The sequence below is a fragment of the Phoca vitulina genome, unplaced genomic scaffold, assembly GCF_004348235.1.
Source record: "Phoca vitulina isolate PV1807 unplaced genomic scaffold, GSC_HSeal_1.0 scaffold3, whole genome shotgun sequence".
NCBI classification, from domain to species: domain Eukaryota; kingdom Metazoa; phylum Chordata; class Mammalia; order Carnivora; family Phocidae; genus Phoca; species Phoca vitulina.
In genome coordinates this window covers 55769421-55797090 of record NW_022589706.1, presented here as the reverse complement: position 1 = coordinate 55797090, position 27670 = coordinate 55769421, and the positions used below count along the sequence as shown (strand labels likewise).

Below are 27670 nucleotides of genomic sequence, written 5' to 3'. Positions count from 1 at the left end.
ACCTCTATAGAACGGGTCACAGGAAGTGGGTGAGGCACAGTGTGCTGGGTGCAATTGGAGGAGAGTGTAGACAATCAGTCTCCTATAGGATTCACACCTCCTCTGCTAACTTTGAAGGAAGAAAAGGGATTTGGCAGGTAAAAAAGAGGTGGAAGGGCAACCCAGGCAGAGAGAACATTATGGGCAAAAGCACAAGGCATGAAATAACAATGTAAGCTCAGAAGTATGTGAGTAAAAGTGCAAAGGAACAAGGGCTAAGAAATGAGGCAGAGTAGATAGGCAGAGCCAGACAGTGCGGAGCCAGCAAAGACATTAAGTAGGAGATTATTGTCATCAAATTTACATTTTGAAAGGACAGTGCTGGCAGGTAAATAGAGAAAGGCAAGACTATAGGGCCAGAGGCCAGCCAGTTAAAGAGGGTGTTGCAATGGCCCCAGGAAGCCATGAAAACTTGAACAAAGGCAGTGGCAGTGAGAATGAGAGAAAAAATTAAAGAGTATTTTGATGATTGAACAACAGTACTTTGTGATTAGAGGAGTTGTGTGCGGCCTTCAGGTTTTAGGTCTGTGGTATTGGGAGAACAGTGGTCACCAACGACTGAGAGAAGGAAACCATTAGGAGGGGCAGGCTTGAGGGCGGGAGGGTGAGATAGAGCCAGTATGAGACGGTTAGTGTGGGTGGTGCCGGGACATTCACATGGAAATGTCTGGGTAGACAGTTACATCTCAGCAAAGAGGTCTTGGCTCTGTTTGTTCCCTTTATATATATAAATCTATCATATATAAATATATAAAAAGGTAAGTAGGTGTGTGTGTGTTTTTGTATAGAATGATGAATACATGCCAAGTATTTTAATAATTACTAGAAATAAAAAGAACACATGGCAACCTCAGGTTACTTATCATGTCTTGGAGCTTCACCTACCTACAGATGGTGGTGAGATCTGTTGTGGTACATATGACCACCCAAGAAAGATGCAGTTCATGTGAGCCAATTACACTGGCTGGAAAAAATCAGTGAAGAGTAAAAGGGGAGTAAAATGTGACTGTACATCTAATTTCTATAACAGATGATGATGTAGATAAATGAAGTCTCTTCCAGCTCTGAAATTCTGTGATCATTAATTACAAATAAAATACACTTCATACAACAAGATAGACAAAAGTAACCATCTATTATTATCACATGGTACAGAGGACTATGAAGTCTTAAAAAGGAATTTTCGAAACAAAACTGAAGAAATGGAAGCTACTACAAATAAACTGAAAATGCAATTAAAATCTGCACAGTCTGAACTTGAACAAACAAGAAATACATTAAAGTCAATGGAAGGATCCGATGGTCATGGTATGCTTTGCTGGATTTCATTCGTCTGTTTTTAATTCCATTGGTCTAGACTTATTAAAACACAAACCTGGATACATCGCCTGCCACCTCTCTCAGGTGCCACCCGATGTGAGAGATACACAGTGATAGGCACCAATGACAGGTGTTAGATAGCAGTCGTTCTACTCAGGGATTTTAGGGAAAATGCCATGTGCTTAATATAATCCCTAAAGTATCTGAGTTTTTCCTGTGGCTGTTTCAGTAATTTCTAACAGATCTCAATGTCTGTAAGTGCCAATTAATTATTCTTAAGGAAGTGTTGATAAAAATACAAATTACCAGTGATTTTCCCTTATTTTTCACATGTTCGTTATCCACACAAACTATAAATTTGTGGTTGTCAGTTCCTGATTCTTTCTCTGCGATAAAAATGGGATGAAGCCCTGGGAATTCAACTGCCAGGATGAGTGGTCCCTTGTCACCACTTAGACCTGTTCCCTTTGTCCCTTGCTGCCCATATTAATTCTGACAGAGAAGGTTATCTGCTGTTTTATATTATTCATATTGTTGTTGGTATGGCTATATTAGCTGACTATAAGAATAAATATTAATCTAAGTAAAGTCTATATTTTTTTATTTCTCAATATTTTTTAATGTCAGAAGATTTATTTCTGTGCCTGCTTCAGCAGCACATGTACTAAAATTGGAACCATTCAGAGAAGATTATTGTGGCCCCTGTCCAAAGGCCACACACAGATTCTTGAAGCATTCTGTATTTTGTGCAGTTCTTGCAGGTTCAGCTCTTTCTTTGCTGGTTAACACCAAGAAAATGGTGGGGTTTGGAGAGGTCACTCAGGAGGCCCATTTGGGGTCTGTTCCCTCCCCCCACCACCAGAGAGAGTCCTTTCCTCAGTGCCCTCCAGGCATTCCGACCACAGCCCCAGTCACATTACAGTGATTAAATTAACTAGGTAAACCTGTGTTTGCATTCAAATGCTTATTTTTATTAATTAAAATTATCTTAAAATAAAAGAGATTTAAGAAAATAAGCTTTGAAGGCCAGCCATGATGCACTTAATGAGACCAGAGTTCTTCTGAGTGCTTGAATGAGATGACTGGTGAGCGAATGATGTCGGACTGTCGCTCTGTTAATAAAGCCCTGTGCTCTGCCTAATCAGCCCTGTTTTGACAGCTTAGCTAGAGGAACTGAATCTTGTTAGCAAGAAGTCAGACCTTTCATCCTCTCTGATAGTTTGTTTCTAAAGAATAGTACATTTTCTCTTTTTAACCTCTAAGCGCTATTTGGATCTGACTCAAAGCCATGGCATTTTCAGATCTCTTTCCTCAGCTACCTGTGGGAAACAACATTGGGTCTCTGGCTTTGAATTTCCAAGCAAGGGTGAGCTTCATAGATCTTTTCAATGGCCTGCCATGTCTGAAGTATTCGGTGCCTCCTACCTGCTTTGAACATTCTCATTCCATCACTAGTTTTACTAAAATAATTCCATATATATGCTTATGCTGCCAAAAATGACTATTGAAATAGTAGTGAGTGCCAAACACATGCAATAACCATGGGAATAAAAACCGAATGGTTTGTGGTATCACTGGAATCTTTAAAAAAGATCACTTAATAATAGATGTCTTACACAGTCACTTATGACATGTTTATAGGATATCATATAAACAAATAAGAGATGTCTTTGGTATTTTAAATATGAATTTCTAGAAAATTATTTTAGTAAAAATATTACATATGTTTTTCATTATATGACTATGTTTATGTATATGTTTTCTATATGGGTAAGTATGAATTTGATCAGTATTCTATAACCATGGGAGATAGGGCAAATTATGATAGTCAATGAAATTAATACCAATAGGAAGGAAATCAAAACATCAATCTCAGCTCAACATCTCTGAGTAATTGCTGAAAATTGTTATATCCCAATATTGTGAAATCTGAAGACCTTTCTCCATGATCACTCTCTTGAAACTGTCCAAGTGCCTTGGAGAATCTTGTCGCCCTCTCATAATGTTTAACCATCAATTTATAGTAGCCTCTCAAAATTTAGAAATCTTAAAAACTAAGGCAGTTTACTTCCTTTTTTTCCCCCAGCTATGAAAGTGGCAATGGGGATGCAAAAGCAAATCACAGCTAAAAGAGGTCAAATAGATGCCCTTCAGAGCAAGATACAGTTTTTGGAAGAGGCAATGACCAATGCAAATAAGGTGAGTACCTGTCCTCAGAGTGGAGGAAGCCAATCTGTTCACTCTTTAATAGGAGAAGACAGAGGAGTTACAAAGTACAACAGAGACATGAGGTTATTTCTGACCAAGAGAATGAGGGAAAAGCTCCTGAAGGAACATTTGAGTAGGATCTTGAAAGAGCTAGTATTTTAAATGCAGAAAATGGGCAAAAGGACGTTCCTGGTAGAGACAGGAGATGATTTTATGTGACGTATGTGTTCTTAAAGTCACTGTGCTCTGCCAAACTGCAGTACAAGCCCCGGGGGTGCTAAGAACAGTGGGATCAGGAGCACCCCACTAACAGATTTCATCAGTGACATACAAAAAATAGGAACGGAATGAAAATGGTAGCAGTTTTACACATGTCACATGTTAAATGGTGAAGAATACATAAATACTACAATAAATATGGTCCTTTAACTTGAAAAAGACCTGAAGTTTGCTTGTGGAAGTGTGCATCAGAGGGTTGCGGCTTGTGAGGTATTATAAGGGGGCAGAAGGGGGGTTTTCTGTAATACCAGATGTGCGTGGATGTGACTCCTAAAACAAGGTAAACTGAGGTAGCGGTAGATGGGTGTTTGAAGAGTGTGCATGTATGCTTTTTGTGTATTCCTACACAGCTCTGTTTAGCTGGGTGCAGTTTTGTGTTGACTTAGTATAAATGAACTGTACATAACAAGTGTGAAATCGGTTTTGTGCTCAGACGTTCCCTGACACATCAGTCACTTTGGAACAATTTTCAAAAGAAGTTACATCAGAACTGACTGTAACGGAGGTGAGGCAGTAACGAGCTTGCGTAGAAGACAGGTGCAGCTCAAGTTAACTGCTTTCCCCATGCCCCACAGGAGCTGCTGACAGCCTTTAGAGTGAGGCTAAACAGTCCCGATATGGACAAAGGCGTGTGTTTGTGCAGACCCCTCGTCATAGGGACTTAGTTATTTCCGTTTTGGGGTTCTTTCCTATTTTTTTCTTCCCTCCTTTTCTCTTATCCTAAATTTGTTTTTTTCTTTTTCTTCTCCCATTATTTGCCCATTTGGGACGTAAAGCAGTGCTTATCCTTGTCCTCCCTGGGGAATCTTAGGGCATAAGAGGTCACTGCCTGCTGTCATCACAGGTGCCCGTCCCCACCCAGAGGAAGGGATTCATCAAAACCCATGGACATCCCCTTCAAACAGAAAGGAGACAACTTGTAAAATTAATCTTTCTTTCTGAAGCCCTTTCTGTCTAACTAATCAGAAAAAACAATTATTTCCATCCAAAAGGTTTATTACAGTGGCAATACCATCTACCTTTTTTACATTAAACATTTTCTTGAAGAAAGAAATATATAAAGAAATACAGACTCAGTAAGTTGAGGTAACTTGACTACTATGCATTTCTTTTTGTCTCCCTATCTCATGATGCTTTTTTAAAGGAACGTGAACAAATTTTAATGAAATTTTGTTGAATACCGAAGACTCTCCAGAAGTATATCAATAAGCTCATTCTTATCACTGGGCCTTGAGGGCAGGAACTGTGTGTCCCATCTTTTTAGGGTCTGCAGTAGGCATTTATGAAATGAATATTCAACCTTGAAACAAAATAGAAGCCCACAAAGCTTTCAAATAAAGCCATCTTCTTTAAATCTCTTTTGTCATTTTAAACAAATTACAATAAAATTTAGTGTATCATTACTCAGTCTCAATTCACCATAATGCCGTCTCTTTTTATGCAGCATAGTTATTACATGTTTTGTAGGTTTTATCAAAGATTTAATAAGCCTAAGAAGAAGTAATAATACCAGTAGTGATAAAAATAAAAGAGTACGTGGTAACAATTCTAATAGCTCCCAGCTCCAACTCAAATGCAATTAAATGGCATATGAATTAAACTATAGTTCAGGTCTTTATAAAGTTTCATATTTCCATCACATCTGAGCATCTATGTCAGCATATTATTTCTGATATTTTTTCCTCTATAATTATAGGAAAAGCATTTTCTAAAAGAAGAGAAGAATAAATTGAGCCAGGAACTGAGTACGGTTGCAACAGAAAAAAACAAGATGGCTGGAGAGCTGGAGGTCCTGAGATCCCAGGAACGCCGTTTGAAAGAAAAGGTTGCTAATATGGAAGTAGCTCTTGATAAGGTAGTTATTAACCAAATGTGTAATTATCAGCTAAATAGCTATGAAGTAGACTTGTTCTGAATAAAAGCTCAATGTTGATAGGAACCAAATCTCTATTACATCACAATCACCTGGCACAAGGAAAAACCGCATCCTATGGAGAAGGCTCTTCTAAGCTTTAAAACATAGTTATAATGCATACATTTTACAAAATTCTCTTTTTCAGGCTAATACAGTCATAGGAGCGGTAAGATATGAGATGTAAGATGCTCCTGATGACCTTAGTGGACTGAATAAATTAAAATGTCTCCAGTCTAACTTACTGCCACAGAATGACTTGGACACTAGGTAGAATACAGTCTGTTAATGATATCAATAAAATGATAGCATAATTCTACTGTCTGACATTTGTTGGGGTCCAGAAAATGCAGGCAGAAAACACAGCTTAAAGAATGAGAAGGATTAATGACCCTGGATTTGTAATTGCCATTTATCATAGAGGAATAAATCTTTCTTGTCACCTGAGAACTCTGGAAGGCTAAAAATGTACCCAGACTAGTCCTTGATTCTTAAGAAATCAGAGCCTTTATGGTTAGGTAAAATGACCTGTGATCCCTCCTATGTCAACTTTGATTTTAAAACATGAGATATTGATTCAATGAATTTCAGTTGTTATTTCTCTGTATATTTTTCTTATATTGCTAAAGCTATTTGCTCATTTCATCCTTAGCTTCTTCATTCTCTTGAATGCCCTTCACGTACTAAATGCTGTGTAGATGCTGGGGACACAGAGAATAAAGATGGCCTCCAATTGTTCTAAGTTTACTGAATAAAATAAATTAATAGATAAATACAAGTTAGTGTGCTAAGAGTGGGGGAAGTTCCCTTGAAGAGATGGCAACTTGGTATTTATAGATTAATAAAATTGTATAGAGAATGGAGGGTAAACCACATGTGGTTGCTTGATCGTAGGCATCTTTGCAGTTTGCAGAATGTCAAGATATCATACAGCGTCAGGAACAAGAATCTGTGCGCCTAAAACTTCAACACACTTTGGATGTAAAAGTGAGGTCTTTTTTTTTTTTCATCATAGTTTAAGCAAAAAATAATGCCATTCTTTAATATACTTATATATTTTCTTCCTGTGCCTTAGATACATTCAAGTGTACTTTCAACATTATCTGACACTAGCAATTACAGAATCTGTATAAACATCCTTACATTCTATACCTATCCTTTTGCTATGGTAACAAATTGAAGCACCATACTCTGTATTAAGTTTATAATAAGAGAGGCAAATGCCTTCTTCAGGAATGCCTTGAGGCTACCTGAAAGAAGAACTTTATGTACAGAAGTGGGTCAAGCAAGTGTAAAGCCCCGACATGCAAGCGTGTGTAGCTTGTTTGGAGAATAGCAAAAATGATTTAATCTGCAAGACAGAAACATGTGTTCTTTAAAAACGGTACATTTTCCATTGAAATATATGTCTATGTTGCAAGTATATTTTAAAGCTTCAGACATTCATTAAAGTCTTAGTAATAGATACTTTCACAGGCTAGAGCACTCATAGTTGTAGAGGATCTTTCTCAGTAGTTAGCCAGAACTACCGTGGAGTCTGGCAAAAACTAGGAACCAGTTTACTGGCCCACCATCCAAGGTGTTTTCATGCCTCAAATGCTTTTTACAGTTAGCAGTGTGAAGGCATCTCCCTAAGCATATGCTTCATCTTCAAAGAGTAACTTAGAAGCATCTCGCTTGATACTTAGGTTTCTGACCTTGTAGATGTTCAGCACCTGAGACTGAGATTATTTTTGCAAAATACACTTGATTTCACAATTCTAGGTGTAGGTCAACAATTGTTTTTGCTTCCATCTGTATTGCTTTCTAGGAACTTCAGGGCCCTGGATACACCTCAAATACTTCTGTGAAGCCTCGCCTTTTACAGCCATCCTCAGCTGTGCGTTCTCATTCTAACGTACCGTCATCCCAGTCCACAGCCAGCTTCCTGTCTCATGTAAGCAACTAGTCTCATAATCCCTGAGGCAAATGACCTAATATGCAAATAATTTTAAATTGAGAAGAACTTCATTGAAAAATACATCTGTAGTTATGACATTTTCAATTACTAGATTTTAGATTTATACAGACCAGATGAGTGAAAATGTTTACTTCACTATTTGGTGTTTCCTCTGGGGAAGACAGATGAAATAGTCAGTGGGATTAATGTTAACAATAATTGGGTTTTTTTAAGTTTTCATTTTAATTCCAGTGTGTTAACATACAGTGTTCTATTAGTTTCAGGTGTACAATATAGTGATTCAGCACTTCCATACATCACCTGGTGCTCATCACAAGTGACCTCCTTAATCCCCATCACCTATTTAACCCATCTCCACCCCCTCCACCCTGGTAGCCATCAGTTTGTTCTCTATAGTTAAGGGTTTGTTTCTTGATTTCTCTGTCTCTCTTTTTTTCCCTTTGCTCATTTATTTTGTTTCTTAAATTGCACATAGGAGTGAAATCATATGGTATTTGTCTTTCTCTGACTGATTTTCACTTAGCATTATAGTCTAGCTCCATCCATATCGTTGCAAATGGCAAGATTTCATTCTTTTTGTGGCTGAGTCATATCCCATTGTGTGTGTGTGTGTGTGTGTGTATATATATATATAACTTCTTTATCCATACATCAATCGATGGCCATCTGGGCTGCTTCCATTTCTTGGCTATTGTAAATAATGCTGCTATAAACATAGGGGTGCATGTATCCCTTTGAATTAGTGCTCTTGTATTCTTTAGGTAAATACCTAATAGTGCAATTGCTGGATAATAAGGTAGTTCTATTTTTAACTTTTTGAGGAACCTCCATGCTGTTTTCCACAGTGGCTGCAGCAGTTTGCATTCCTACCAGCTGTGTATAAGTGTTCCTTTTTCTCCATATCCTCACCAACGCCTGTTGTTTCTTGTGTTGATTGATTTTAGCCATTCTGACAGGTGTGAGGTGATATCTCGTAGTTTTGATTTATATTTCCCTGATGATGAGTGATGTTAGGCATTTTTTCATGTGTCTGTTGGCCATTTGGACGTCTTCTTTGGAGAAATACCTGTTCATGTCTTCTGCCTGTTTTTTCATTGGATTATTTGGTTTTGGGGTGTTGAGTTGTATAAGTTCTTTATATATTTTGGACACTAACCCTTTATTAGATATGTCATTTGCAAATATCTTCTCCCACTCAGTAGGTTGCCTTTTAGTTTTGTTGATTGTTTCCTTCGCTGTTCAGAAGCTTTTTATTTTGATGTAGTCCTGATAATTTATCTTTGCTTTTGTTTCCCTTGCCTCAGGAGACATATCTAGAAAAAGTTGCTTCGGCTGATGTTAAAGAAGTTACTGCCTATGTTCTCTTCTAGGATTTTTATGGCTTCAGCTCTCACATTTAGGTCTTTAATCCATTTTGTGTTTATTTTTGTGTATGGTATAAGAAAGTGGTCCAGTTTCTTTCTTTTGTATGCTGCTGTTCAGTTTTCCCAACACCACTGGTTGAAGAGACTGTCTTTTTCCCACTGGATATTCTTTCCTGCTTTGTCGAAGATTAATTGACCATATAGTTGTGGGTTTATTTCTGGGCTTTCTATTCTGTTCCATTGATCTATGTGCCTATTTTTGTCCCAATACCATACTGTTTTGATCACAACAGCTTTGTAATATAACATGAATGCCAGAATTACGATGCCTCCAGCTTTTCTTTTTCAAGATTGCTTTGACTATTTGGGGTTTTGTGGTTCCATACAAATTTTAGGATTGTTTGTTCTAGTTCTGTGAAAAAAAATGCTGTTGGTATTTTGAAAGGGATTGCATTAAATGTGTAGACTGCTTTGGGTAGTACAGATATTTTAATAGTATTTGTTCTTCCAATCATGAGCATGGAATTTCTTTCTATTTCTTTGTGTTGTCTTCAATTTCTTTCATCAGTATTTTATAGTTTTCAGAGCAAAAGTTCCTTTCACCTCTTTGGTTAGGTTTATTCCTAGGTATCTTATTATTTTTGGTGCAACTGTAAATGAGATTGTTTTCTTAATTTCATTTTCTGCAGCTTCATTATTGGTGTTTAGAAATGCAACAGATTTCTGAGCATTGATTTTTGTATCCTGAAAATTTACTGAATTCACTTGTCAATTCTAGCAGTCTTTTGGTGAAATCTTTCAGGTTTTCTCTATATAGTATTATATCTGCAAATGGTCAAAGTTGTACTTCCTTCTTACTGATTTGGAGGCCTTTTATTTCTTTTTGCTGTCTGGTTGCTGTGGAAGTCAAAGACTTCCAATACTATGTTGAATAAAAGTGGTGAGAGTAGATGTCCTTGTCTTGTTCCTAACCATAGAAGAAAAGCACTCAGTTTTTCCCCATTAAGGATGATGTTAATTCTGGGTCTTTCATCTACAGCCTTTATTATGTTGAGGTATGTTCCCTCTAAATCTACTGTATTGAGGGTTTTTATCATGAAGGCATATTGTACTTTGTCAAATGCTTTTCTTACATTTTTTAAATGATTGTATGGTTCTCATCCTTTCTCTTATTGATATGATGTATTGTGGTTATTGATTTGTGAATGTTCAACTACCCTGGCAACCCAGGAATAAATCCTACTTGATCATGGTGAATGATTTTTTTAATGTATTGTTGGATTTGGTTTGCTAGTATTTTGTTGAGGACTTTTGCATCTATGTTCCTCAGGGATATTGGCCTGTAGTTCTCTTTTTTAGTGATGTATTTATCTGGCTTTGGTATCAGGGTAATGCTGGCCTCATAGAATGAATTTGGAAGTTTTCCTTTTCTATTTTTTGGAGTAGTTTGAGAAGGCTTTGGTATCAGGGTAATGCTGGCCTCATAGGATGAATTTGGAAGTTTTCCTTTTCTATTTTTTGGAGTAGTTTGAGAAGTAGTTAATCAAAAAAGTTTGATTAACTTTTCTTTAAATGTTTGGTAGAATTCACCTGTGAAGCATCTGGTCCTGGGCTTTTATTTGTTGGGAGTTTTTTGATTACTGATTTAATTTCTTTGCTGGTTATCAGTTTGTTCAAATTTTCTATTTCTTCCTGTTACAGTTCTGGTAGATTATATATTTCTAGGGATTTATCCATTTCTTCTATGTTGTCCAATTTGTTGGCATATAGTTTTTCATAATATTCTCTTATAATTGTTTGTATTTCCGTGGTGTTGGTTGTTATTTCTCCTCTCTCATTTGTGATTTAATTATTTGAGTCCTTTCTCTTTTTTTTTTTTTTTTTTTTTAAAGATTTTATTTATTTATCTGAGAGAGAGAATGGGAGACAGAGAGCATGAGAGGGGAAGGGTCAGAGGGAGAAGCAGACCCCCCGCTGAGCAGGGAGCCCGACGTGGGACTCGATCCCGGGACTCCAGAATCATGACCTGAGCCGAAGGCAGTTGCTTAACCAACTGAGCCACCCAGGCGCCCAAGTCCTTTCTCTTTTTTTCTTGATAAGTCTGGCTAGAGGTTTTTCAGTTTTAATCTTTTTTTTTTTTTCAAAGAACCAGCTCCTGGTTTTTCATTGATCTGCTCTATTGTTTTTTTTAGTTTCTATATCATTTGTTTCTGCTCTAATCTTTATTTTTTTTTTTTCCTTCTTTCTGGCTTTAGGCTTTGTTTGTTGTTCTTTTTCTAGCTCCTCTAGGTGTAAAATGAAGTTGTTTGTTTGAATTTTTCTTGCTCCTTGTGGTAGGCCTGTATTGCTATAAACTTCCCTCTTAGAACTGCTTTTGCTGCATCCCAAAGGGTTTTGGACCATTGTGTTTTCATTTTCATTTTGTTTCCATATACTTCTTTATTTCTTCTTTGATTTCCTGGTTGACCCAGTCATTGTTTAGTAGCATGTTATTTAACCTCCATGTGTTTGTGGTCTTTCCAGATTTTTTCTTGTGGTTGACTTCTAGTTTCATAGTGTTGTGGTCAGAAAATGTGCATGGTATGACTTCAGTCTTCTTGAATTTGTTGAGGCTTGTTTTGAGGCCTAATATGTAATCTATTCTGAAGAATGTTCCATGTGCACTTGAAAAGAATGTGTATTCTGCTATTTTAGGATGAAATGTTCTGAATATATCTGTTAAATCCATCTGTTCCAGTGTGTCATTCAAAACCATTGTTTCCTTGTTGATTTCTGTTTGAATGATCTGTCTATTGATGTAAATGGGGTGTTAAAGTCCTCTACTAATCGGTTAGTTCCTTTATGTTTGTTATTAACTGTTTTATGTATTTGGCTGCTTCTATGTTGGGTGCATAAATATTTACAATTGTTAAATCTTCTTGTTGGATTGTCCCCTTTATTATTATATAGTGTCCTTTGTCTCTTGTTATAGTCTTTGTTTTAAAGTCCATTTTTTCCAGGGCGCCTGGGTGGCTCAGACAGTTGAGTGTCTGACTCTTGATTTCAGCTTGGGTCATGATCTCAGGGTCATGGGGTTGGACCCCACGTCGTACTCCATGCTGGGCATGGAGCCTGCTTGGGATTCTCTCTCTCCTTTTCCCTCTGCCCCTCCCCCTCATTCATGCTTGCTTTCTCTCTCTCTCTCTAATATATGAATGAATGAATGAATGAATGAATGAATGAATGAAATTTGTTTTGTCTGATAATAAGTATTGCTACTCCAGCTTTCTTTTGACATCCACTTGCATGGTAAGTATTTCTCCATACCCTCACTTTTCAATCTGCGGGTGTCTTTAGGTCTAAAATGAGTCTCTTGTAGGCAGCATATAGATAGGTCTTGTTTTTTTAATCCATTCTGTCACCTTGTCTTTTGTTTGGAGCACTTAGTCCATTTACATTCAAAGTAATTATTGGTAGATATGTATTTATTATCATTTTATTATTTGTTTTGTGGTTGTTCCTGAAGATTTTCTCTGATTCTTTCTTGTCTTTCTTTCATGGTTTGCTGGTTTTCTTTAGTAATATTTTGGATTTGTTTCTCTTTATTCTTTGCATATTTATTAGTATTTTTTGGTACACAGTTACCATCAGGTTTGTATATAACGTCTTCTGCATATAACAGTCTATATTAAGTTGATGGTGGTTTAAGTTTGAACCCATTCTTTATTCCCCTCCTCCCCATATTTTAGGTGTATGTTTTTATATTTTACATCCTTTTATTTTGTGAGTCCTATGAATGGTTTTCTACAGAAATATTCATTTTTACTGCTTTTGTGTTTCCTACCGTTATACTGTTATTTTTGGTCTCTTCTTCCCACTCAAAGAGCCCCCTTTAATATTTCTTGCAAGACTAGTTTGCTGCTCATGAACTACTTTAGTTTTTGTGTGTCTGGGAAACTCTTTATCTCTCCTCTATTCTGAATGATAGCCTTGCTGGATAGAGTATTCTTGGCTCCACATTTTTCCCATTCAGCACTTTGAATATATCATGCCACTCCCTTCTGGCTTGCCAAGTTTCTGTTGAGAAATGTCCAGCTAGCTTTACGGGTTTTCCCTTGTAAGTTAAGGACTACTTTTGTCTTGCTGCTTTTAAGATTTTTCCTTTTATTACTGTATTGTCAGTTTAATTACAGTATGTCTTGGTGTGGATCTGCTTTTGTTAATTTTTATGGGAGTTCTCTGTGCCTCCTGGCTCTGGATATCTCTTTCCCAAGATTAGGGAAGTTTTCAGCTATTATTTCTTCAAATAAATTTTCTGTCCCTTTTCTCTGTCTCCTTCTTCTAGGACTCCTATAATATGAATGTTATTACATTTGATGCAGTTGCTGAGTTCCCTAAGTCTATTCTCATTTTACATAATTATTTTTTCTCTCTTTTGTTCAACTTGATTACTTTCCATTACTCTGTCTTCTAGGTCACTTATTCTTTCCTTTGCTTCTTCCACCCTGCTGTTCATTCCATTAAGGGTGTTTCTCATTTTGTTTATTATACCTTTTATCTCTGGTGTGTTATTCCTTATTTCTGGGTTAAGAGTCTCACTCACGTCTTCCACTCTTGTCTCAAGTCCAGTGAGTATCCTTATGATCATTGCTTTAAATACTCCATCAGGCATGAGACGTATCTGTTTCGCTTAGATCTTTGGATAAGTCTTGTCCTGTTCTTTCATTTGGGATAAATTTGTCTGTCTTCTCATTTTGTCTAAGTCTCTGTGCCTATTTCTGTACATTAGGAAAGTCAGCTATGTCTCATGTTCTTGAGGGTAATGGCCTTATGAAGAAGAGGTCCCTGTAATGCCCTGCCTTGTAGTATCCCCACTCCCCCAGGTCCTGGTGCTTCCCGAAGTATCTTCAGTGTGTGCTGTGTGTGCTCTGCTGTTTTGTCCCGGCCACTTTATCCTTCAGGCCAGTCATCTGCAGAGGTTCTTTTTTCCTGTTGTGGATAATGTTTGGTCTAATGTGAATGTGGCGAGTTTTAACTAGGTGTGCTCTGGTCTATTTGTGAAATGAGACCTGTTGCCACCACTGCTGGAACCAAGGGTCCACAAAACTCCCATGTTTGGAGACACTGTGTGAGTAGTGTTTTGGGTTGGTCTTCTGGGGGAGGTTTCCCACCACACTGGAATTGAGGCAAGCGTGACTAGGAGAGGTGGTTACACTGGAATGTGGAGGGGAGGGTGATAGGGCTTGGTGTAAGCAAGTTAGGTAGCAAGTGTTGGTGCTGAGCTGGTTCCCACAGGTGGCCCTGTGCTTATGTTGAGGGGTAGGGAAAGGAAATGGCACCAACCAGTTCCTTTATTCCCAGAGGGTCCTCTCTGTGAATGCTGTCTCTGGGACACACTCTTAAGATGAGCAGATGACATCCCCACTGTGTGGCCCAGGTGTTCTTCAGACCACTGTTTCCATTCTGTGTGTCCACAGGTGGTTTGCCTGCCTTCTCTCCAAGAGCAGTGCAGTGCCCTCTGGTCTCTAGCCCAGCCAAGCCCACTGATCTTTAAAACTCCAGACTTTAAGCCCCACTAGTTGCTAGAAGTCACAAAATTCTGCCCCTTTTGCTTTCCAAGCCAATTGCTATGGGGATTCATTTTACCTGTGCACTCCCCTTTGTGTTAGTCTGTCTCTCACCCTTTTCCCTCCCTCCTGCTGTGGCCAGGATCCATTTGTCTCTTAAACCATGTCTCTAGATTTTCTGCTTTTTTCAATGTGGCCTCTTCTCTACCTTTAGTTGTGGAATTTGTTCTGCCAGTCTTCAGGTCAATTTCTGGGGTATTTAGGATGATTTGATAGTTATCTTGTATTTGTGGGATGAGGCAAGCCTAGGATCCTCCTACTCCACCGCCATCTTCCAACCCACCAATAATAATTGTAAAGTACATTATTTAATAGTCTTATATTCAGTGCTTTCCATCACAAGCATTTCCAGATTACAAAGCGAATGTTGAGATGGCTAAAATAAGCATCACTTCAAATGCCAAAGGCAAATTAGTGGTATATTTAATATTCTACCAAGATGAAAATGATTTGCTGTATATTGTTTCTTCATGAATGTGAATTTATTTATAATCATAAAATTTTAGTAATCATAACATGTTTTTATTCCCTTTAGTTAAAACTTTAGAGACTTTGGAAAATTTTAGTTTTAATTTTTTATACTTTAAAGCTCAGGGGAAAACATGTGCAATGAAAAATTCAGGCTTTGTCTCCTCTGAAGATATATATTTATGGAACCACTAATCCCCCTGCAACCAATATTCAGCCCCAACTCCAAAGAAATAAAATTTACTCCATAAATAACATAAAAATCAATTTCATTAGTTAACAGTATATCAAGAGGTTCACCAGTGATCTGTGGTTATCCCACCTGTGCTTTTAAATGAAGGCATGTACTGTGAAATGACTAAGAGGGGAAAGGACTTCTCTCACACACTTCAGATATGTGCACTGAACAAGCTGTCACACAATAAATAATAAAACATCCGATCAAACAACAGAATGATAATATTAGACGTTAAACATAGTTCTCTCTGGAGACTGGAACTTGGAGGTGGGCAGAGAAAGAGCAAGAGACTGCTGCTTTTTGGTTTTAAGTGTTATACAATTATCTTTAAAATTATGCACATGTTACATTGATAAAATTAAATTAAACCACCCTCCCAAAATAATCAGAAGTCATTGGTGTGTCTCTCACTACTTTTCTGACCTTGGAAAGCCAAATATATTGTGCCTTGCTCTTTTCATCTCTAATGAAGAGTCTGGACTAGATGACATCTAGGGTCATCTAGAAACATCAGCTCTAAAATTACACGACTTGTTATTACCCAAAAGCCAGCCTAGGAGATCTGTCTATTTGTGCAAAAATAAACTCTACTTGATTATAAAGAATCTCATTCATCACTGAGAAAGTACCAGTCATGTCTATTGAATCAAAATTTTAAATAATTCTAACAGCAGAAATGAACTATATTTCCTAAACAGACTGTCAAGCATGCTTTGTACAATTTCTTCTCTTAAAAATGTTTACGATATCATTTTATACAATAAAAGTAACATACATTCTTCGTTTTGTTGATTGATGTCATCCCAAAGTACCTACAACAGTGTCTAGCATACAGTAGATACTCAATAAATATTTGTCTAACGGGTGAATGAACTGAATTCATTGTAGAACATTGTATTCTGGATTCTATTGTTTCTACTGGTAAGTCAGTTTTAAGTCTTCCTATTGCTCTTTTGGAGGTAATTTTTTCTCTAACCACTTTTTTTTTTTTTAAGATTTTGCTTATTTATATGAGAGAGAGAGAGAGTGCAAGCAGGGGGAGGAGCAGAGGGTGAGGGACAAGCAGATTCAGCACTGAGCTTGTAGCAAGACCTGGGGCTCAATCCCACAACCCTGAGATCATGACCTGAGCCAAAATCAAGAGTCAGACACTTAACCAACTGAGCCACCCAGGCGCCCCTCTCTGACCACTTTTAAGACTTTCTCATTGTTTCAGTTTATAGCAATTTGACTGTGATGTGCCTAGGTGTGGTCTTTCTTTTTATCTTTCTTGAGGTTCACTGATCTTAGTAGATGTCTGGATTGATATCTTTCATTAATTTTAGAAAATTTTTATCCCTTACCTTCTCAATTATTATTTCTGTCCCATTCTCTTATTTCCTTCTGGTACAATTAAAACATTATTCTTTTTTAATTGGTATGTGTAACTCCATTATCTGAATCCCCTATGGGCCTGTGACCATTGTTTCTCTCAGTTTTCAGTCACGTTGTCCAGTCTTTTTGCTTTCTTTTTTTTCCCATACTTTTTTTTTTTTTTAAGAGTAGTTTTAGGTTCACAACAAAATTGAGAGAAAGGTACAGAGAGATTTCCCCACTTGTGTACAGCCTCCGCATTATCAACATCTCTCACTGGAATGGTGTTTGCTACCAAGGATGGATCTACACTGACATGATATCATTACTCAAAGTCCATGGTTTATGTTGAGGTTCACTCATGGTGTTGTGTATTTTATGGATTTGGACAAATGTATAATGACATAATATCCATTGTTATATGAAGTATTTTTACTGCCCTCAAAACCCAAGCTCTTCTTATTTATCCCTCCCACGCACCTCCACACCGGCAACCACTGATCTTTTTACTGTCTCCACAGTTTTGCCTTTTCCAGAATGTCATATAGTTGGAATCATACAGTATGAAGCTGTTTAAGATTGACTTCTTTCACTCAATAATATGCACTGAAGTTTCCTCCATGTCTTTCCATGGCTTGATAGCTCATCTTAATGCTGAGTAATATTCCATTGTCTGGATGTACCACAGTTTGTTTATTCATTCACCTACTGAAGAGCATCTTGGTTGCTTCCAAGTTTTTGTAATTATGAATAAAGCTCCTGTAGACATTCATGTGCAGATTTTTATGTGGACCTACGTTTTCAGCTCCTTTGGGTATCAAGGAGCATGATTACTGGTCATATGATAATAGTATGTTTAGTTTTGTAAGAAACTGCTGAACTGTATTCCACAGTGGCTGCACCATTTTGCATTTCCACCAGCAATAAATGAGAGTTCCTGATGCTCCACATCCTGGCCAGTATTTGGTGTTGTCTGTGTTCTGGATTTGGGCCATTCTAATAGGAGCATAATAGTATCTTGTTTTGATTGACATCTTTCTAATGGCATATGCTCTGGAACATCTTTTTATATGCTTATTTGACATCTATATATCTTCTTTGGTTGAAGTGCCTGTTAAGGTCTTTAGCCCATTTTTTGTTTGCTCTCTTTCTAGATAATTGAGTTCTGGACATTGACTATGAAAAATTAGATAATTTTGGTTTCTAGGTGACATTATTTTTCCTTCACAGAGGATTTACATTAGCTTCTGGCTGGTAGCTAAAGTAAAAGCACTAACAATCCCACATCACCTTAATTCATTTGAGGATTGAGATGATTCAGTCTAAGGCTCTTATCGCGAAGCCTGAGGTTTAGCAGTTGCTTTATCTTCCACCTCTTGGCCAGAGTTCCAGTTTTTATCCCTCTAGCGTCTTGATTCTGCCAAAAGCTGATCTCATCTTCCCAGCCTCTCAGCTAGTTCTTTTAGAATTGATGAATACTTCTAGAGAAAATGGCTTTAAATGCCTCCCTTGTCTGGATTCTTTTGTTCCAGACTTTGGCCCATATTCTTTACTATGTTGATAGCTCTCTAATGTCAGGCAGACTTAAAAATTTTATGTGTATACTCTTCTACTGAATTTCTGAACAGAAAGGTTGTTCTACCATTACTGGAAAAAGAACTCTTCTACTGTTACTCTTTGCCCATACAGTTTTAGATATTAACTATAAATCTATACTATAGAATATAAAAATTTACCTCTCTTTTAACCACACATACATGCACACATATACACCTTTCTTTTCGCTGCATATTCCCCCTTATATAATCATATCATACATTTGGTTAAGTTGCATTGTTCGGATTACTGACAATGTAAATATTGTTCTCTAACTGAACTGTACAGTGAACTGTGACTATATTTCCTTTTTGCCCTTAAATTTAATAATTATCTTGTTTTATTTTGGTTTGTTTTCTAGATATCTAGAACTAATTATCCCTCAAACATTCTCTGAAAAATGACTGTAAAATTCCTTTTAGTATGAGCAGAGTAAACAGATATTTTATCAATTCCTTGTTCATATATTCATGTGTTATGCATCATCCTTTTAGAGACCTCCTGTTCTGTTCCTGTTCTGATCTGGAATGTTCGCTCTCTAGGCTTGCCACGTAGTTGCCTTCTTGGATTTACCTTCTGTCACAATCCAGAGAATTCCCTTCACCTTTTTTCTGTTTTTTAGTTTTAATTTCCTTTCTTGGTTTCTTTCTTTCTTTTGGTGGAGCATATGATGCAGAGGCTAACTATGAAAGGGTGTATTTCATCCTTTAAGTGTTTTAAAACTTTGCATGTCTGAAAATACCATGTGATTGATACTCAAAATTTTGTTGCTGTAGTGTCATTTTGACTCCAGGGTCTTTGCCTGTGACTTGTTTTTGTTCTTTTTCTTAAAGTTTGTAGGGTCTTTTCTTTATCCCTCATAGATTCATTTCAAGATGATCCCTGCTGGAGGTCTTTTTCTTTTCATTGTGCTGGTACTTAGCAGGCTCTTGCATTCTTTTGTTCTCAGAAATTTTCTTGTATCATTTATTTGATCATTTTCTCCCTCCATTTTTCTCAGTTCTCTCTTTTTCGAATTCCTGTTAGTCACCTAACTAGAGAGTTGGACCTCTCTGGTTATCTTGAATTCTGACTTCCGTGTTCATCTCCTCATCTTTTATTCCCACCTTTTAGGAAATTTCCTCAACTCTGTCTTCTAAACATCAGTTGAAATTTTTTTCTGATATCATATATATATATATATATTTTTTTTTTTTTTAATTTCCAGGAGCCCTTTTCTCTTTATATAGTTTTATGTTATTTTGTGATACAATACTTTCTCATTTCTGTTTAAAGATAATAACTTCAGTTTTTCCTGTCACCTGAATCATTGATGTTTTTTCAAATTCATTTTTTCTGTTTGTTTTGATATCTGTCATTCATGTTAAAGATTTTCCTTCGATGTTTAGTGGTCATTGGCTCTTCATTCATATTTAAGATTGAGGCCCTAAAAAGCTGCTTAAAAGGTCTTTGTAAGGTTGACAGGATTTGTCAACCGGTAGATGGTTAGGTATTGGTTGAGGTACCCAAAAATTACTTGGAGGTCTTTTTTCTTGGTCCTGTGAGTTCTCCTAAAGAAGGATTCTCTTATTACTGACTTATAGGTGTAATTCACCTGCCAGTATTCTGGGAGGTGAGTCGGGTGGGGAGTCTGGGGTGCCTGTCTAGCTATACAATCTCACTTAATGCTCATGTTTTCAGTTCGCAGCCTTACTCTTGCTATGCCACATATCCCTTTGGAGCCTAAAGTCCTGTGGTTCAACCTCATGCAGAAATTAAGCCTCTAAATTCATCTAGGGAAAAAGAATGAGTGATTACCTGACTATGTGGGGAGAGCATCTGGGTTTCTAACAGCTTCTGCCATAGACTTTTAGCCAATCCTCCCATTTTGCCACTCTTTCTCCTATCTTGGCCTTCATAAATACAGGAAGCCTCCAGTTCCTGAGCCTTTTTGGAATGCTCTCATGCAGAGCAGCTCGCTTCTTGTTGGCTGCTTCTGTGCAGCTACTTTTCAGCTTTCTTTGTTCTGCTTAATCAGTTACAAATTATGCATTTGCTTTCCATCTCCTAAAATTTCATTATCCTTACTCATCTAATGTTATCTCTTTTTTCCTCTTTATCTTTATTAATTCCTTTAGTGTCCTTTCAGTTGGGTAGAGTAGATAGAGTAGAAATAAATCGAAGTATCATGTTCAGAAGTGGAATATTACCATTTGCATTGTTCTGCATTGGCCTTTCATTTATCTTGCTAAATTCTAGTCTGCCTGTTCAGTAATTCTAATGATAGCTGTTATATACTGAACACCAGGTACTGCTCAAAGTACTTTCTGTAGATTATCTGATTTATTCCTCACAACTGTCCACATAAAGTAAGTGCTGTTTACCATACATATTTTACAGATGAAGAAACTGAGGCTTGGAAAAGCTAAGTGACTTACATAGAGTTCACATGCCAAAAACACAGTTATGCCAAGATTTAACCAAGGCAGCCTGCGTCTAGATCCTGTGTTCTTAACCATTATTCTGTACTGCTTCTCCACAATACACTGCTGAATGCTGTTTATAAAAAAAATTTAAATAGTTGATGATGTAAATAGATTATCTGCCTGAATTAATATTGCATTTCATACATGCATATATACGTACACACATACATACAAAAACACACATGTATTTGGTATCTTTACATAAGACTTTTAATGTTTCAGATAAAGGCCATTTTGCATATAAAAATAAAATATTTTCAGGATAATATAATTTGTTTTATTTATATATCAGAATCCATGCACATGTACTATATGTAATGTGTATTAGCTATGTTTGATCTTTGCCACCAAAGTATCCACAATGTGGGCAAGATTTTTAGCAACACTTTATGTTTGTCTTGTTCCCTACTCACCCATTCTCAGTATACAATGTAAATAATATATTTATATTCTAAGTAGTATATTCATATTCCACTTTTATTATAGTCTTCTAACAGAAATACAAGTATAAGAGATAGACTTGGTCAGACATTCTCAAAATAGAATAGTCTAATTCAAACTGAATGAGATCAAGCTTTTATTTTTAGCTTTTCCATTTATCTTCTATCTTTGGAGAATGGAGATAGGACCAGTTGAGAAGCACATAGTCTCCTTAGACATTACTTATCTTACATCATAACTCATACATTTGCCTGTAATGGACTCAAGGCCATTAGAGAGAACCATATTTGGGGAAGATGGAGGTGCATTAGAGATATAATTTAGGAGTCATTTTGGCAACAGGTCTAACTTAAAGTGATTTCAGAGTCAAAATGTAATAGGAAACTAACCCAATCACAAAATAAACCTTAAGTTTAACTGAAGAGTATAAACTTATATTCTTCCCTTGAAACCAAAAGCTTGTGGAAGCTTCAACCTGAAAAATGTATATCCTCTAGAAATAGCCTTAATGTGTATCCTAAGGGTCAAAAGGTTGGAATGGGGGGAGAGCACGATTCTTTAGTGGGGTCCGGTAACTTCAGGAGGCACTAAGTTTAGTTATTTCTTTACCAGCCAGAAAAGAGTCATACATACACAATGTTCCCAGCTATTTTCTAATTTTAAGAAGTACTTCACTCACATTGTAAATAAAAATATTTCCGTATGAATTAAATAGTAGTGTATTAAAAATGAATCAATGTAAGTATGGCAAGATGTACAAAAGATTGATAATTTTGACTAAATAAAACTAATACTGACTATGACTTACAAAAATCACAAACCACCATAAACAAAACTAAAAGGAAATCACAAACTAAAAAATATTTTGAATAGATAAAAGGCTACTATCTATCATATAAAGAGTTTTTACATATTTGGAAGAAAACAATATATACTCTAAAAGAAAAGTATACTGAAGATACAAATTTTGTAGATACAAAATTCATAAATAAAGAAATGCCAGTGTCCAATAAACATGAAAAAATGTGCAAATTCATTTATAAACAAATAATAATGACATATAAAAGCAAAAACAAACTACCAATTTTGCATATAAAATGGTAAAGTGGAGTAATGGGAAGGTTGTGGCATAATAGCCACTCTTGTGTCATACCCTGCTGATAAATGTATGAATTGACACGATTTTTTGTTGTTTTTGCTTCCAAAGCCCACATCTCTTTTTTCTTTTTAAATGAATGGCCTCGATATTTCTAAAGTAGTTTTAGATTTACAGAAAAATTGAGCAGAAGCTATAGAGAGCTTCCATAGACTCCCTTTGCCCCCACCCTACAGTCTCCCATACCGTTAACATCTTTCATTACTATGGTACATTTATTACAAAGGATGAGCCAATATTGATACATTATTATTAACTAAAGTCTATCGTTTATATTGTAGTTTACCCCTTGTGTTGTACATTCTATGGGTTTTGACAAATGTATAATCACATGTATCCACCATTACAGTATCATAAAGAGTAGTTTTACCACCCTAAATTGCCTTGTTTTTCACCTAATCATTACTCCCTCTGCACCCCTGGCAACCAGTGATCTTTTTACTTTCTCCATAGTTTTGCCTTTTCCAGAATGTCGCATAATAATCATTTAAGATTGTAGTCTTTTCAGATTGGCTTCTATCACTTAGTATTATGCTTGCAAAATTCCATGTCTTGTCATGAATTAATAGCTACTTTCTTTTTGTCACTGAATAATATTTCATAGTATGGATGCACCACAGTTTGTTTATCCATACACCTATTAAAGGACATCTTGATTGCTTCTAAGATTTGGCAGTTATGAATAAAGCTCCCATATGCATCCAGATGTAAGGTCTGCATCTACATTCATTTTTTTTGCATGTGGATGTCCAGTTGTCGCACTATTTGTTGAAAATACCACCACCATCTGTTGAAAATACCGTCCTTTCTCCATTGAGTTGCCTTTGCTGTTTTGTTAAAGATCAGTTGACTATATTTGTATGTGACTATTTCTGGCTCTTTATCCTGTTCCATTGATTATTTGTTTATTCTTTCACCAGTGCCACTCTTATCATGGTAAGATCTGACATATCTTGACATACAGTTTTGCATGGTGTTGTCAATTCTCCAACTTTGTTCTCCATCAATATTGTGTTTGCTATTCTGGGTTTTTTGACTTTCCATATAAACTTTAGAATCAACTTGTCAGTATCCACAAAATTTAAAAATTACTGGAATTTTGATTGGGATTGCTTTAAATTCATAAATCTGATTGGGAAGAACTGACATCTTAACATAGTGAGTCTTCTTATCCATGAGTATGGAATCTCTCTCCATTTATTTAGATCCTCTTTGATTTCTTATGTCTGAATTTTATAGTGTTGCTCATATAAATCTTGTACATATTTTGTTAGGTTTATACCTAAGTATTTTATATTTTTGGTACTAATGTAAATGGTATTGTGTTTTTAATTTTTAAATTCCAGTTGTTCATTGCTGATATGTAGGAAAGCAATTGACTTTTGTATGTTAATCTTGTATACTGCCATCTTGCAATCATCTCTTATTTGTTTTAGGAGTTTTGTTGTTATTGTTGATTCTTTGAGATTTTCTACATAAAGAATCATGTCATTTGTGAAGAAAGACAGTTTTAATTCTTCCTTTGCACATCTGTGCACCTTTTTTTTTTCTTTTTGAATAGCTATGACTTCTGGGATGATTATTTTTTAAAGATCTTATTTATTTGAGAGAGAGAGAGAGAGCACACAAGCGGGGGAGGGGGGCAGAGGGAGAAGGAGAATCAGATTCCCTGCTGAGCAAGGAGCTGGACATGGGGCTGGATCCCAGGACTCTGGGATCATGTCCCAAGCCTAAGGCAGACGCTCAACCAACTGAGCCACCCAGGTGCCCCTGGGATGATTTTGAATATAAGTGGTGAGAGGGGACATTCTTGCCTTGTTTTTGATTTCAGCAGGAAAGCATCTAGTTTCTTACCATTAAGTATGATGTGGCACCTAAGGGGCTCAGTCGGTTAAGTATCTGACTCTTGATATCAGCTTTGGTCTTGATCTCAGGGTCATGAGTTCAAGTCCTGCATTGGGCTCCATGCTGGTTGTGGAACCTACTTTTTTTTTAAAAAAAGAAAAAGTATGATGTTAGCTATAGGGTTTTTGTAGATACTCTTTACCAATGAGGAAGTTCCTCCTCTATCCCTAGTTTGCTGAGAATTTTTATGATAAATTGTTGTTGGATTTCGTCAAATGCTTTTTCTGCATTTATTGATAGGATCATGTGATTTTTTTTTTTCTTTAGCCTGTGTTATAAGGCCCTTTAAGCATCTGTGTGCATGTTTTTATGTGGTTATAAGTTTTCAATATAATCTTATAATTAACTAATTTTTGAATGTTGAACTAGCTTTGATTACTTGGGATAAATCCTCCTTGATTTTGTTATGTAACTTTTTAAATAAATTGTTGAATTGTATATGCTAATTTTTTGTTGAGTATTTTTCTATATATGTTCATGAGAGATATTGGTCTTTAGTTTTCTTTTCTTGTAATGTTTTTGGTTTTGGTCATAGGGTACTAGCCTCACAGAATGAGCAAGTAAGTATTCCCTGTACAGCTATTTTCTAGAAGAGATTGTAGAGAATTGGTATAATTTCTTCCTTAAATGTTTGGTAGAGTTTACCAGTGAACTCATTTGGGCCTGGTTCTTTCTGTTTTGAAAGGTTATTAATTATTGATTTAGTTTCTTTAATAGATTTAAGGATATTCAGATTGTCTGTTTCTTCTTATGGAATTGGTCTATTTCGTCTATGTTATCAAATTCATGGGCATAGAATTGTTAATAATATTACTTTTTTTTTCTTTCTTGAGGCAGAGTCCGATTAGAATTTTTTTATACTTATTTAAAACTCATATCTAACGCAATAGGGACAGTTGTATTCTGTGTCTGCCTATTTAAAATTTAATCTAAGAACAGGCTCCTTAACAGATTTACTTGGAGATCAATCAGATTTGAAAACATGATCTAAGAGATAGATTGTTAAATCTAACCTAAGAGAGGTATTCTTAGAACCATTTTGGGAAGGAGACAACGTTTTCTTGTGAACATTCTATCTAGGAGGAATTAAGCAAAGAGTGAGTGGTTTAACATATTTCAATTTTTACAGTCTGCTTTAAAACTTTTATGTTAAAAATAAAAGAAAATAAAAGCATGACATCAGGGGCACGGGGGTGGCTCCATGGTTAAGCGTCTGCCTTTGGCTCGGGTCATGATCCTGGGGTTCTGGGATTGAGCCCCACATTGGGCTCCCTGCTCAGTGGGGAACCTGCTTCCCCCTCCCCCACTTCCCCTGCTTGTGCTCTCTCTCTCTCTCTGCCAAATAAATAAAATCTTAAAAAAAAAAAAGCATGACATCACTTCCAAGCTTCTCTCTACACACACTCAAGCACTTACTCATTTTGTGTGTCTGGCAGGATGGAGTTTGGTTGTGGTCAGTCTCTGCCTTTTCCAACACCCCTGGCACAGAGGAGTGAGGATAAATTAGTCAGTGAAAGGCCACCCCACCTATGCTGCACTCTTCCAGAATGAAAAAAGACTAGAGATGTGACCACTACATGCAACACATGATCCTAGATTAGCTCCTATAAAGAAATACTAGTCTTTATCTTTTTAATATTCTTGGGATTTGCAGTGATGTCCCCTCTTTCATTTTTGATATTAGTAATTTGTATATTCTCTCTTTTTTTCTAAGTTAGCCTGGTACGAGGTTTATTGATTTTACTGATCTTTTCAAAGAATTATCTTTTGGGTTATTGATTTTCTCTGTTGATTTCCTATTTTTAATTCCATTGATTTCTGCTCTAATTTTTATCACTTATTTTATTTGCTTACTTTGGATTTAATTTGCTCATCTTTGCAAGAAGAGAATTTGCAAGACATTTGGATTATTAGTTTTAGATCTTTTTTTCTAATATGTGCATTCAATGTTATAAATTCCCTTCTAAGCACTACTTTTGCTACATGCTACAAATTTTGGTAAGTTGTATTTTCATTTTCATTGTGTCAAATATTTTTAAATTACTCTTGAGATTTCTTCTTTGGTCCATGTGTTATTTAGGAGTGTGCTGTTTTATCTCCAATTATTTAGGAATTTTCCAACTATCTTTTTGTTGTTTCAGGTTCAATTCTACTGTATTCCTAGAGTAGATATTGTATGATTTTTATTCTTTAAAAATTGTTAATATGTACTTATGGCCCAAAATGTGGTCTATCTTGAGGAATGTTCCATATAAACTTAAGAATATGTGTTCAGCTGTTTTTGGATGAAGTAGTCTATAGATGTCAATTATTCCAATTGATTGAGAGTGTTGTTAAGTTCGGCTGTGTCCTTACTGATTTTCTGCCTGCTGAATTTGTCCCTTGTTGATAGAGTTATTGAAGTGTCTTCAGCTATAATTGTGGATTCATCTTTTTCTCCTTGCAGTTTTTTTTAATTTTATTTTATTATGTTTTGTTAGTCACCATACATTACATCATTAGTTTTTGATGTAGAGTTCCATGATTCATTGTTTGTCTATAACACCCAGTGCTCCATTCAATACGTGCCCTCCTTAATACCCATCACCAGGCTAACCCATCCCCCACCCCCTCCCCTCTAAAACCCTCATTTGTTTCTCAGAGTCCATAGTCTCTCATGGTTCATCTCCCCCTCTGATTTGCCCCCCTTCATTTTTCCCTTCTTTCTTCTTCTTTTTTTTTTCTTCTTAACATATAATGTATTATTTGTTTCAGGGGTACAGGTCTGTGATTCATCAGTCTTACACAATTCATAGCGCTGACCATAGCACATAACCTCCCCAATGTCTATCACCCAGCCACCCCATCCTTCCCAACCCCCACCCCTCTAGCAACCCTCAGTTTGTTTCCTGAGATTAAGAATTCTTCATATCAGTGAGATCATATGATACTTGTATTTCTCTGATTGACTTATTTCGCTTAGCATAATACCCTCTAGTTCCATCCACGTCATTGCAAATGGCAAGATTTCGGGTTTTTTTGATGGCTGCATAATATTCCATTGTGTGTATATATATACCACATCTTCTTTATCCATTCATCTGTTGAAGGACTTCTTGTCTCTTTCCATAGTTTGGCTATTGTGGACATTGCTGCTATAAACATTGGGGTGCACGTAACCCTTCGGATCACTACATTTGTATCTTTGGGGTAAATACCCAGTAGTGCAATTGCTGGGTCGTACAGTAGCTCTATTTTCAACTTTTTGAGGAACCTCCATACTGTTTTCCAGAGTGGCTGCACCAGCTTGCATTCCCACCAACAGTGTAGGAGAGTTCCCCTTTCTCCACATCCTCGCCAACATCTGTCATTTCCTGACTT

The 27670-nt window shown here is 36.5% G+C and overlaps 1 protein-coding gene and 1 non-coding gene across 2 annotated transcripts in view; both read left to right on the top strand.

Annotated features, from left to right (window-relative positions):
* The window catches only part of CCDC158 (coiled-coil domain containing 158), a 100683-nt gene that overhangs the window by 40360 nt on the left and 32653 nt on the right, over positions 1–27670 (top strand). Inside the window, exons 14-18 of the mRNA XM_032400573.1 lie at positions 1195–1347; positions 3446–3558; positions 5543–5701; positions 6653–6745; positions 7569–7694. Of these exons, the coding sequence (XP_032256464.1) occupies positions 1195–1347; positions 3446–3558; positions 5543–5701; positions 6653–6745; positions 7569–7694 (644 nt within the window). The remainder of the gene's footprint in view (positions 1–1194; positions 1348–3445; positions 3559–5542; positions 5702–6652; positions 6746–7568; positions 7695–27670) is intronic.
* On the top strand, positions 2000–2106 carry LOC116630341. Its single transcript, XR_004298940.1, has one exon. It is a non-coding gene; the product is annotated as a U6 spliceosomal RNA (small nuclear RNA).